This window comes from Pogona vitticeps, chromosome 3, assembly GCF_051106095.1.
Source record: "Pogona vitticeps strain Pit_001003342236 chromosome 3, PviZW2.1, whole genome shotgun sequence".
Lineage (NCBI taxonomy): Eukaryota > Metazoa > Chordata > Lepidosauria > Squamata > Agamidae > Pogona > Pogona vitticeps.
This window is the reverse complement of record NC_135785.1, coordinates 118,194,700-118,207,506: the sequence shown is the minus strand read 5'-3', so window position 1 is coordinate 118,207,506 and position 12,807 is coordinate 118,194,700. Positions and strand designations below refer to the sequence as shown.

Below are 12,807 nucleotides of genomic sequence, written 5' to 3'. Positions count from 1 at the left end.
CCCCACCCCGCCACCCTTCCTGCTTCTCCCGGAAGGAGCTTGACGTCATAAGGCCTCGGAGGGATTCCCCGGGGAGAAAGGAGATGCGGTTCTCGTCTGCCTTGCGAAGCCTGAGATGGCGGGAGCGCTTCGACTTCGGCGGCCGGGATGTCGCCCACTGGTTCCCGGGACACATGGCGAGAGGCATGTCTGGAAGGGAAAGGGGCGCCGGAAGCCTCGGCTGAGCTCCCCTTCATCTCCCCCCCCCCTGTGCTTGCAGGGTGGCGCCGCTCTAGGCCGTCGCGTCTCGGCGTTGCACAGGGTGCAAACCTGGCCCTGAACTGGAAAGACAGAGAGCCATATTAAGCCCCGGAGACCCGGCCCAGTCCGTTTATAGTCAGAGCGAGCGCCGGGTAGCGAATGGCGAAGCTCCTGCCCCTCTTCTGCAGGGCCGCCTCCTTGCCTCTTTCCCGAGGACAGGCAAGGAAACCGAGGAGCAAAACTTGGGGGGGGGGGGGGGTCTGCTGCCTGAGGCCACTGTCTACTAATGGATTTGCCTGGGAGCATGTTGGCAAAAATTGAGAAGGGGGTGCTTCTATTCCCTTCTAGTGGCACAACTGGAGCTGCTCTGGCTTGTCAGTTCAGTTTGCCTGTTTTTAATTTGTAGGGCTAAAGGACATGCAGAGACACCTGCGCCAAGTTGACTGTTTACTGGAAGTGCACGATGCCCGAATATCCTTTTGTGGAGACTGCAAGAAAGGGGACCAAGCACACTTCTACAGTATAAGAGTTTGCCTTGCCCTCTCTTGAATAATCCAGTTGTCTTTTCATTGGTTCTACCCTAGTTTGGCCCTCCTTTACTTTTTGAGCACATCTTGGGACTGTGTGTTCAATAGGCTTTATAATGTGTAGTACAGTTTGGAGATGTGTCTACAAGGTACAGGCATGCAAATAAAAGTTTTAGGATACAAAATACCAATGTTTCAACTTCCCTTCCATCTTTAACACAGTCTGTAGATGAAAATATATTAATTACACTTTGGGTAGGATCACATGGGGAAATAGATCACATTTTCGACCAGTTGTGGAACAATCTATTCCTCATGTCATCTAGATTTAGGGCTGCTACTTTTGGAGCCAGACTGGAGTGATTCTCCAAAATATGGAAGGGAGATCCCTCCCTGCAAAGCAACTTTGTCTGGTGCAATCAGATATGTGCCTTTCCTGTTGTCTGATCCCACCCTTGCTTGCCCTCTAAGGACTTCAAGGCAGTGTACAAGAGTCTCCTCCCTCCCCCATATTCACAACACTCATGAGGTATGTCAGACTATGAGTTAGTGGTTGGATCGTTTCCTGCTTGATGTGATTTGAACCTGGGTCTGCCAATTCCTAGTTGAGCACCCTAAAACCTAACCACACTGACTCTCGTATAGCTAGATGTTCTATGATAACATTCAATTGTTTCCATATATTTTAATAGATTAGTAGTGTAATGTGGTCCTTTTCAAAAGTATTGCAAAACATATTTTTGCAAAGCAAGCAGAGAATTAGCTGTACAGTATTATAAGCATGCAACATCACCTCTTTATTTATAGATCAACCGAGGATGCGATCAATACTGTGCTTCATATGGCTTTATCCCACTTGGAAACACAAGGGAATTATGTAAGAATGCTGTTCGCGGACTTTAGCTCTGCTTTTAACACCATTATACCCCACAGATTAATAGACAAACTTAAAGATCTTGATTTTCCAGATTCTATCTGTCTGTGGATTTTGGATTTTTTAACAAATCGTCCACAAAGGGTTAAACTGAATAACTACATCTCTACTGACAAGATACTCAGCACTGGCACTCCACAAGGCTGTGTCCTTAGTCCACTACTGTTCTCCATTTATTCATCGGATTGCACCAATAACCATCCCAGTAATAGGATTATCAAATTTGCAGACGATACTACACTAGTAGGACTTATCTCTGGGGATGATGAGTATGCGTATCGGGACGAGGTATTACAGCTATCCCGCTGGTGCAAAAAAAACAATCTTTTATTTAACATCCAAAAAACCAAGGAATTCATAGTGGACTATAGGAAAAAAAGAACAGACATTCAGCCACTGTATATAGATGGAGTTTGTGTGGAACAGGTGGTTGAATATAAGTTTCTTGGGACTATCATAACAAATGACCTGACTTGGAGTGCAAACACCGCTGCGTTAATCAGGAAGGCACAACAACGGTTGTATTTTCTAAGGATTCTTAGAAAGCAACAATTGACTGAGAGTTTGTTGATCACCTTCTATCGGAGTTCGATTGAGAGCATATTATCCTACTGTCTCTGTGTATGGTTCACGAGCTGCACAGTGGCAGAGAAAAAGGCAATTCAAAGGGTGATTAAAACGGCCCAAAACATCATTGGCTGTTCACTCCCCTCTTTGGAAGAATTGTATAAGAACAGATGTAAGAGGAAGATATCTAACATACTGAAAGACTCCTCTCATCCGGGACATCAGCTCTTTAAATTATTACCATCAGGAAGGAGATTCAGGGTATTGAAAGCAAGGACAAGCAGATTCAAGAACAGTTTTTACCCAAGTGCAGTATTGAGTTTAAATGCGGGGCCATAGGTTTTTGGTGGAATTTAAATTGCTGAGAGAAAACGGGGTATCTATATTTGGATGGTGAAAGTTGTGTATATTTTAACTTTTTTTGTAGTGTTGTCCAGTTTTACTTTGGGGAAGAGCACCTCATTTCGTTGCACCCACTTGTGAGCGCAATGACAAATAAATTTCTTATGTCTTATGTCTTATGTCTTATGTCTTATTTATTTGCAATATTTTTGTGAGTGTTGCTTAGCTTGGGTACTAAGAGAATGTGTCTTTGACAGTGTGGAACTATTCTTTCTGATTCTTCTGTGACTCCTTAGCACATCTACATCCCATTCTCAGGCCGGAACCCTCTATTGCAGGAAACCCTGGGTATCCGTCCCCATTTGTTGGTGTTGAACAAAATGGACTTAGCAGATCTAACCCACAAAGAGGTAAGGCCCAAGGTGGATCTTCCTTTATTTTGACAGCTGGGGTCTAATTCTCAGGATAGATGCAAAACAGCAGCATGGATATCTGGCTGGGGATTTTCTGCCCATTCTGTATGTGAAGCAAGCAGTTCTTAGTCTTTGGTATGTTTGACAGCATCCTTTGCACCAGCTCTAAATTGTTGGGAACCTCAGCTGTCCTAACTTTTTTTGTTACATGGCAAAGTACCTGAATTATTTTGTATCATGCTCATCTGTTTGTCACTGATATACTCTGATGTCTCAGATCTGGGGCTGTCGCACTTGGGCAGCACCAGGCTTCTTCATTTTCCTGTTGTCTTATTGGTATTTGCTGTGTAGTGAGTGATGTGTGAGAGGAAGAGGGTGTGTGTTATGGTCAACAACATTTTAAATGCCAAACTATCTGTTCCAGCTGTTGTGTATGCATAGTGAAGCATGGTAATAGTTTTCCAATAGAAGTAAATGTTTGATCAAAAGAAGTTCAGTATTAATTATGCTTTATTATTTTTTCATATAAATACCCCTTTTAATCTGGACAACTCTATTTTTATGGATGAAAATACTTATTTTTATTGTACCTTTACTGCTTATAAAATCAAATGGGTTCTACAGTACCTGTAGAGCTGGATTTTTAAATATTTTGATGTGTTTTGCATCTCACTTTGTTAGTGCTTTTTTAAAAGAAAAAGGTGCACAGCATGAGGTGCCCATTTAATGATTTGAAACTGAATGTTACTTACAACTGCCTCATGACTAGCTATTCCAATTCTGTTGCCTGGAAGTTTCCTTTTGCCCTTTTACATGTGATAAGCAGATGCTTTATTTTTCAGGCCTTGAAGCTTTGCATAATAAAACATGATTGTTTGCAATGCATGTTTCTGTTTACCTTTTTGTTTACATGTGCTGATTGATCACATGTTCTTTTTATCTTGTTTTAAGGAGTGTAGCTATATATTGTTATACCTTCTCATTTGGACATACCATGCATCAAATTTTAGAAGACTAGTTGGTCAACAAATATCTAACTGGCTTGAAAACCTGTGTGGGATTGGCAAAACTCCACACTTCGCTGTAATTTCTGTTATCTTGGTCCTTAAGCAATTCATCCAAAATGAAGATAATTTCATTTTGGGTAGCACGGCTCTTCCTAGTTTTTAATGACAGTTGTGTGAAATGATTCATGTTTGCCTGAGTCTTTAAAATCCTAAATGGTATATAGCTAGGGTATGTATTTTTCAGAATAAGCTGATTTAAAATCCTTCTGGATTGTAGGCAGGATAGAATTCAAATAATACTGTACATATTTTCCAAAGTCCTTCCCACAGTGACAGGTTCAGCTAGTAAGGAGAAGAGAAGGGACCTGCACATTTTCCAGGATATGAATTTTGCTGGTTTTATGGCTTATTGTTCTCCGGCTCGGTGCCCTCCATCATTCCTAAGCCAGTATACTATTTGATAAAGTGGCGGTGCATGATGGGACTTAGAATCCCACACATTTAGAAGGCTTCTGTTTGGAAAAAGCTGTTTTATTTTGTACACAAGTTGGCATAAGCAGCCTTGCGTTTTCACTGTATAACAAAGTGGGATATGGGAATATACATTTAAAAAATAAAAGTAATGTAAGTCACCCAGGTGTTCTTCAGTTCTTTGATTTCATAAATCATTTTTTTCAATGTGCTTTTAGCGGATTCTACAACATTTGGAACAGCAAGGCTTTAGAAATACCATATTTGCAGACTGCCTGAAAGATGAAAATGTCAATAAGGTATGGCACTCCTACAACAAAATTGCCTTCTTGTAAAGTGATGGGAGTTTCTCACAAAGAAATCAGGCTTCTTGCTTGAGTCTCTTGGTGACCAAAAGAGTGACATGTTGTCTCTGACCAACTTGTGGTGTTTCCTGTTAAGGAAAGGCCACAGAGTGGACTACTAGCCCTTTTATTCTCCCTAACTTAAAGATAAGAGTTGTTCCACTAAAACTACCCTTTTTTTTCCTTGCAGATGGTTCCCATTCTCACAGAACTGATCAGCGACAGTATGCGCTATCAGAGATCTGAGGTCAGTTATGGTGACCAAAATCCTACTTAGGTTTATCCAGATTTCACACACACACACACACATTCCCCTTTGCACAATTGCACAGATGGTAAAATGAGCAATTATACAATGCTTGCCTGTTCACACAAAAGTGAAGAGTGGGGACGAACACCTACCTAGCTATTGTGTGCTTATGCCTGTAGAAATAAGGTTGATGTGCTTTTCTTTTTCAAAGAAAAAAGAAAAAGGCCTCTTGAGTAGTGACTGGGAGGTTTCTCCCGCTCACTGTAGGGCAAATTTTGGAAACAACCTCTTTGTGTTCATTTTGTCTAGATTCTCCATTGTCTAGATTCTCCATATTCTGATTCTGATGTGTCCTGACACTGCTAAATATTTTTGCAAGTCGATGATTCAGTTATTTCTGGTTCATTCCAGAATCCTGAGAGCTCCATCATGGTCGTTGGTGTACCAAATGTGGGGAAATCATCAGTTATCAATTCAATTAGACGGCTGCACCTCAAGAAAGGTATTTTCCATTGCCTTGGTTATAGTTTCCTTCAAAACAACCGGTGTATCCAGACTGTGTGTAGAACAGTAGTCTCTTATATAAAAAGATTTTTTAAAAAAACCCCAAATAGCATTAGACATGTAATAATGCACTCAAATAAAGAAGCCAGAATTCAGCTGAATATTTTTTTTAATGTCCTAATTGTTACAGCTGTAAGACAGTGGAACTAATTGCTCTGAGAGGTTGTCAGCTCTTCATTTTTGGGGGCATTTAAGATAAAGATAGACAGCCCTCTGTCAGATATACTTTAATTTGAGGAGGAATCCATATGATTCAATAATTTTATAGGTCTCCTCCAACTCCATTGTTCTATGATTCTGTGATTCTACAATTCTATGAAAATTAATAGGCTTAGACTTTCAGCTTTTGTGACCAGAAGGCTGTTGGTGTTAAATAAATGTTTAAATATAGTGGAAATACAGGAAAACTATGATTAAGAGTATGCTGGCATTTCATATTCAAGTGTAGTTAAAGCTGATTGATTATTAAATAGAAAATGGGTAGCTTTGTAACTTCATTTGAAGGAAGTTTTATTTGATGTGCTGGAGAGAGCAGGAAGTTTGGCTGAGTTTATTATCACTAAAGCAAAATTTTAGGTCACATTTCTGGCCTGTAAGGCAAAAGGGGCATGTTCTGACACAGAAGCTGAAATCCTGTTGCATAGGTATGTAAATAGCATAACTTTTTAGATGTGAATTGTTGTAAGTTAAGAAATCTCTGTAGAAATTGGCCAAAATCTCATTCTTTATTCATTCCCCAATGAGTCAGTTCCTTCGTAAGTCCTATTGAGTCAAATGGACCTCCTATAACTGCAACTTACTATGCTAAAGTACATTGCAGTTAGAGTAAGACCATTTGAATCAATGGAACTTACAGAGGAGATGACTGACCAAATCCCCATTGATTTAATGGATCTACTCTACTGGGACTTAGCACATTGAGCAACAAATTTAGGCCATTGTCTGTTGCATGCAAGACTGCAACTCAGTATGGAACAAGCAATTATCTGGAGATTTCTTAATTTACACAATTTTCTTGTGAAACAGAATTTCAGCCAAACAGTGGCCAAGCAACTTGTTGAGAATTAGGTTTCCTGTTGTATGCATTATATGTAACTTCTTTCTTTCTTTCTTTCTTTCTTTCTTTCTTTCTTTCTTTCTTTCTTTCTTTCTTTCTTTCTTTCTTTCTTTCTTTCTTTCTTTCTTTCTTTCTTTCTTTCTTTCTTTCTTTCTTTCTCTTTCTTTCTTTTTCTTTCTTTCTTTCTTTCTTTCTTTCTTTCTTTCTTTCTTTCTTTCCTGTTGGCCGTCTGTCCCTAACCTTCTCTCTCTCTCTCTCTTTCTTTCTCTCTCTTCTCTTTCCCTAACACAAAGGGAAGGCTTCCTTGGTTGGTGGAGCACCAGGTATTACCAGAGCTGTTCTAACCAGGATCCAGGTAATGATGCATCCTGCACAAAATCAAATTGATTGGGGATTACAATGCAAAGCTGTTTCTGGGTGTATTGAGATGCAGATAGGCATTCTGTCTATGAAAAGTGGTACACATAGCAGGAGGTGAAATTCTGAAGGAACAGAGGATGGGAGTGTGCCGTCCTTGGCCGTAAACGATATAGGAGACAAAGGAAAGTCAAATGAAAGGGATCAACCAACAGACCCGACGACAGTAACCAAAATGGCGGGAGAATTAAACTTGGAGGACAGAGCGGGAAAGACGGAGGTTTGCTTAGTGAAGGAGAGTGGGTGGAGCAAGAGGTATCGGTATGGAAAATATAAATGAGGAAGGTGTTAGATGGTTCAGTTCGGTAGTAGAGGTTTATGAGAAGAAGAGACAGGAGGAGCGCGGGAGGGCATTTGAGAAGATTCACACCCACAGCCTCATGAGAGATTTCCCGAACCTGAAAGTTGTGGGATTGTTGCCAGAGTCGGAGATAGCTAAAGAAAGGCCGAGCCGATACGTGACTAAGGAGTGGACAGTTATCACGGCGCCCCGTGAAGTCGAACTGCAGCGTGAGTGGGAAGCTTTGCGACACCCTTTTCCTGAAGGACCGGACGAGAGAGGGTGGGTTCGCCATACATGTTGTGGGACAGTTTGTGTGACCCGGAGCTATCCTCCCCTGAAACCCGAGCACAGGGAATGGCGTGAGGAGTCCCACCGCTGAGCCCTTGGGACTACAATTAAAGTTTTGTTTCTGACAGTTGTGGCCTGTTGGCCGAGTTAAAACTGTTTGAACCTGTAAGTGATGTGCTGGTGGATGTAGGAGAAAATAAAGAAGAGACATTGAAAGTTATTAAGACTACTCCTTTATTATTTCCCACCGAAACTGAGGGGGCCGTCCCGGGGGGGAGAAGAACCTGTTCACAGAAATAGAACAGGGATTGATATCGGTATGTGCATATAGGTGTGTACATACCTATATATGGGGAGCACCAGTGGAAGAGGACTGTTGTCTTCATGTTCTGCTTCTCAGAGACATTTGTTGAGTTCAGGAGAGTTTTTGTGCTCTACCACTGAGGAGTTACTGGCCCTTCTCTGTGGCTGTCCCTTTTGCTCTAAATGGTAATGCTTGATTATTTACAGCTTGTCACCTGAAAAAAAAATCTAACCCCTTTTTATAGGAAAACTCGCTTGCTAACTTCACGCTGCCACCACATTTCCCAAAGTCTACTGACACTACTTTCCTGTGCCTTCACTGAACCACAGAGTCTCTCTAGCTTTAAAATTTCGTAGTCAAACCAGGATTTGAAGCCAGGTCTTACATCATACATGACTCTGTTGATGGGCCACATTTATTGGGCTGTGTAAGTGACCTGGGGTGGTCTCTCCTTTTTAGACAAAGTATAGTCTTGGAATACCTTTCTTTTGTCATGTGTGTGCCAGATGTGTAGACTGTAAAACTGAGTCGGAAACTCTATATTTCAGGTGTGCGACCGACCCCTCATGTTCTTATTGGATACGCCTGGGGTTTTGACTCCCAGAATTCCGAATGTAGAGACTGGGTTGAAGTTGGCATTATGTGGTGAGATGACTTCTCTCCTAGTGCATTTGTGCTGCTAGTGGTATGCTCTTGTGAATATTGCAGGGGATGGAGTAAAGACCAAATCTGGACCTTGCTGATTGAGCAGAAAGTTTAAGAACCTGGAACCAGCCCCACAGGGTTTGTTCTGTGAAATAATAGATAATCCAGTAAATTGGAGCTATTCATTTTAATCTACAGCCCTTGCTTGGCTCTGTAAAACCATCTTCTTATGCAGTACTTTGTACAGGCCTTTGCTTTTAGGAAACTTCCTGGATAAGATATTTGTCCAGTCCTGTTCTGCATTTAGGGTTTCAGGGTTCTGTTGTATTTTTTCCAAATAAGTCTGTGACTTAATCCTGGCACACAAAAAATGCCTTATTGATTCCTTTTTAATGTACTCTTCTTTTGTGCAAAGAGCTAATTGTGGGTGTGTTTCAGCAGAGATAGGCCCGCTCTGCCCAGTATCTTATGATAAGGGTTTGATAACTTGGTGCTTTGCCAGCTCCTAAGTCTCCTGCCTTTTCTTCCCAGGGGCAATCCACGATCACATGGTGGGTGAGGATATCATTGCTGATTATCTCCTTTACACATTGAATCAGCACCAGCAATTTAGGTGAGAAAACACCTTACTTGTGGATTGAGATCTGATGTGGTGTCCCAAATGGAACCCTTTCATGACACTTAAGAGATCCTGCTATTTGTAATTCCCCCCCTACATGCAGATACGTTGAATACTATGGGCTGGGTAGCCCGTGTGATGATATAGAAAGTGTACTCAAGAGGATTGCACAGCACCTGGGCAAGACCAGCCGAATGAGAGTGCTGACTGGCACAGGTGAGTCCTTGTCCTTTCTCCACCATCAGTTGGCATGCCTCCTTTCTGCCAGCACCACTGGGTTTCTGCTGCTGGGGCTCTTTGTGCTATATTCTGTTCCTTTGTTTGCTGGGAAATTCTGTAGGTTGGCTACAAAGTGGACAGAAGAGTTGAGGGGGGAGGGACTTCAGTTGGTTGCAGGTTCTAGAGATGAATCCAGAGAGTTCCAGCTATAATAGCCTCTGTTTTCTCATATAGCCACAAATTAATCTCTTATTTTACTTTTACTTCCTTTACCAGAACCCATTTATAGCCTATATTTGCATTTGAGCGCTGTAACACCAGGGTCCCCAACCCCCGGTCCATGGCCCGGTGTCAGGCCAGGATCTTGGCAGTACTGGGCCGCAGAGATAGATCACCTGCCCCCCATGCACACTTGCATGCACGGCCCACACGCATGCACGGGTGCCCTGCAAAATCATGCATGCATGTAGGGGTGCCCCATGTGCACACTGGTGCCCCGCACGCACACCCCTGCCCACCTGCACACGGGCCCCCCCTCAGTGGTCCACGGTTGGGGACCACTACTATAACACATATAGTGTTGGGTGAGCATAGCAGGATATTTTACTTTTTTCTTTCTCTCTTCACAGGAAATGTGATTGTGAAAGCACCCAACTACAATGCAGCAGCAAATCATTTCATTCATACTTTTCGCAAGGGGTCTCTGGGGAAGGTCATGCTTGACCAAGTTCCATAGTTTTCTCTGCAATGCTACTGAAGTTTTCTCCTGAATAGCTTTGGGAGCCTCTATCCAGAGCAGAAGCACCAACAACCAGCAGAGCAGGGCTGCAAGGACTTTGCTTCATGTTGATAATCCTTGAATATATGCAGCTAGTCACATTTTTTCACCTGTTGTTTGTGCACAGTTGCTAAACCCAGCTGTAAAATCATGCAGATGATGATTGAACAGGCAGCAGTGAGCTCTGATTGAGGCTCCCTCCATAAAAAGTGTATGGATGCAGCATTCATCTGAACTAATTCCCTCATGCACCCTTCCAAGTCACAGGGAATTCTTGCCCTCAGTACTGTACTTTTGCCCTCAGTACTGTACTTTTCAGAGGGCATAGAGAAAGAGCATGGAAACACTGCGGAGGTAAGAGGCCTCCTCTACTTCCTCCTGTTTTGATGGCTCCCAGTCCCATAATTCAGCTTGGGGGGAGAGTGTCCTGTTGAATTACGGCACTGTGAAATCATTTTTTCGGAAAGTGCCATCCCTAGACTGTACTGTTTTCTGTATTCCCTATCTCATCCCTGGCATCCATTTTTCTTTGCTGTGGTAGTCAGGTGAGTATCTGTTCTGAAGCAGGAAAAGTGTGCATTCTTTAAATGTCTAGGAAGTAGTTTGGCCAAAGCACTTTCAGATTATTTTGTCCAGGCATAATACTATGCGAATTCACTGTTTGCCAACAAGGTATCCAACATACTGTCATTAAATTAAGTGCTGATCTGGTGGCAGGTTTTTTTGAGCTTGTGTCCTATCAACTCTTGAAGAGCTTTCTTTACTGCTCTACTTCTTAAGCAGTAACAGAAATGTTCTGTCATTTGCTTCATCTATACAACTGTGAAGAAAATATGGTATTGATTTTTGCTTTGATTGGACTGGCAAAGGAGCTGTCAAGCCTCAAGTGCAAAAACTAATGTGCGGAAAATCCACTTTAAAATAAAAAGAAAAGGGGAAAAAAGGGAAAAAAATCAGACCGGGCACTGGAAGTTCTGTTAAGCTTTCTGGTACCTCAAAAACAGTCTTGGAGCATAATGCAATGACTGTGGGCTGCATTTTTGACATGCCTGCATCAAACCCATGTGGACTAAGTACCGTATTTTTCCATGTATAAAACGACAATTTTTACTTAAATAATTAGACAAAAAATTGAGGGTCATTTTATACACGGAAAGCAGCCGCTTTCCCTGCCTTTTGCAAAGCTACAGAGTAAAGCAGCCGTGAAAGGGTGGCAGGATCAAAGGGGTGTGAGTGTGCAAACTTTCTAATTTGGGGGTTAGAAAAGGGGGGTGTCGTTTTATAAACAGAAAAAAGCGGTAGGTTGTGAAGTTATGTATGCATTTGTAAATGGTATTATTTTTTAAATTATAGTTTTAAATTGTTAAATTAATATTTTTTAAATTGTAACCTACTCAGAGATCTTTTGATACAACACAGAATATAAATATTTCAAATATATAGCATACTAGTGTACACTTTTTATTTCCACTGGGGGTGGCATTTTCCCCAAAACAATGGGTTGAGATTCTCCCCTGTGCTTCAGACCACAAGCTGCCTGCTCAGCCCATTCCATGAGGGATGAAGCAAGAAAGTATCACAATTCATGTTGGCTAAAGAAGCAGTGATAGAAGTGACAAGATCTGCTGTATTGTTATCTCCCATCAACTTTAAGCTGCATAGCACAAAATGCTCTCTATTTATCTGAAACATGGCAGACTTTATAAGAGACTGGACTCAGGTGGCCTGAGTTCAAATCCCACCTTGGCCATGGAAACACATGGAGGGGGCGGCACTAGTAAAAACCACTCCTTAAATATCTCACCTTAAAAACAGGTGCCGTAAATCAGATTTTATACACCTCCAGCAAGGTGTACATTCACAGCCGTTAGTTACCTGTGCATTGGCGTTACTAGGAAGACATCTGAAACCAGATTTTTTTGAATCTGATGTTATCCAAAACCAACGTCCAATCTAAAGCAAAAATATATTCTGTGCACAACCTTAGTGTAAGATATGTAAGCATTCAGCTGATTTTCATTTTATTAACATAGAGTGTTATGTCATACCTTGGTAGTTTGTAAGGTGCTTTCTTGCTGCTACAATATCCACATGGTGTCAGAATTAATATGGACATATTTTTTAATTTCCACATATTATTTAAAACATTTACAAGAAAACAGTATTACAAATGCAGTGTCACAAAACAGGCTTCTCCCATAATTTCAAGTTTTATCTAGGAAATCCCTCTTAATTGAAGTGTTCTTCTCCAACACCACCCCCAAAATACCCACACATACAGTAGGAGGTAAACAGTGGCAAAACACAGTACTGTACTATGTTACCTTGGATTCTGCAGATGTTTTACTTAAGGTAAGAAAACTAAATTGAAGGACTTCACATTTTATTTATTACAAAAGTTACTGCAAAACGATACTGTCAGTCAAAATGTGGTCAAATGGAATGGGGTTGAAATAGCACACAAGATAGTGAAAATTAACAGGAAACTTCATTAGTGATGCACCCACCTTTAACTACTCCACCACGGCAGTGGCTGAC

At 41.6% G+C, this 12,807-nt stretch overlaps 1 protein-coding gene across 2 annotated transcripts; it reads left to right on the top strand.

The window, feature by feature from the left end:
- MTG1 (mitochondrial ribosome associated GTPase 1) lies at nt 1-11,714 on the top strand. Of its 2 annotated transcripts, none has more exons than XM_078390631.1 (11): nt 1-183; nt 647-713; nt 2,918-3,020; nt 4,720-4,800; nt 5,036-5,092; nt 5,507-5,597; nt 7,010-7,071; nt 8,557-8,653; nt 9,185-9,266; nt 9,376-9,488; nt 10,121-11,714. In XM_078390631.1, the coding sequence occupies exons 1-11, from the start codon at nt 84-86 to the stop codon at nt 10,225-10,227; spliced, it is 960 nt and encodes a 319-aa protein (XP_078246757.1). In that variant the 5' UTR covers nt 1-83; the 3' UTR covers nt 10,228-11,714. The 2 variants fall into 2 exon arrangements, with proteins under 2 accessions (XP_078246757.1, XP_078246758.1); XM_078390632.1 differs by lacking the exon at nt 1-183 and adding an exon at nt 193-459.
- The last annotated feature ends 1,093 nt before the right edge of the window (nt 11,715-12,807 follow it).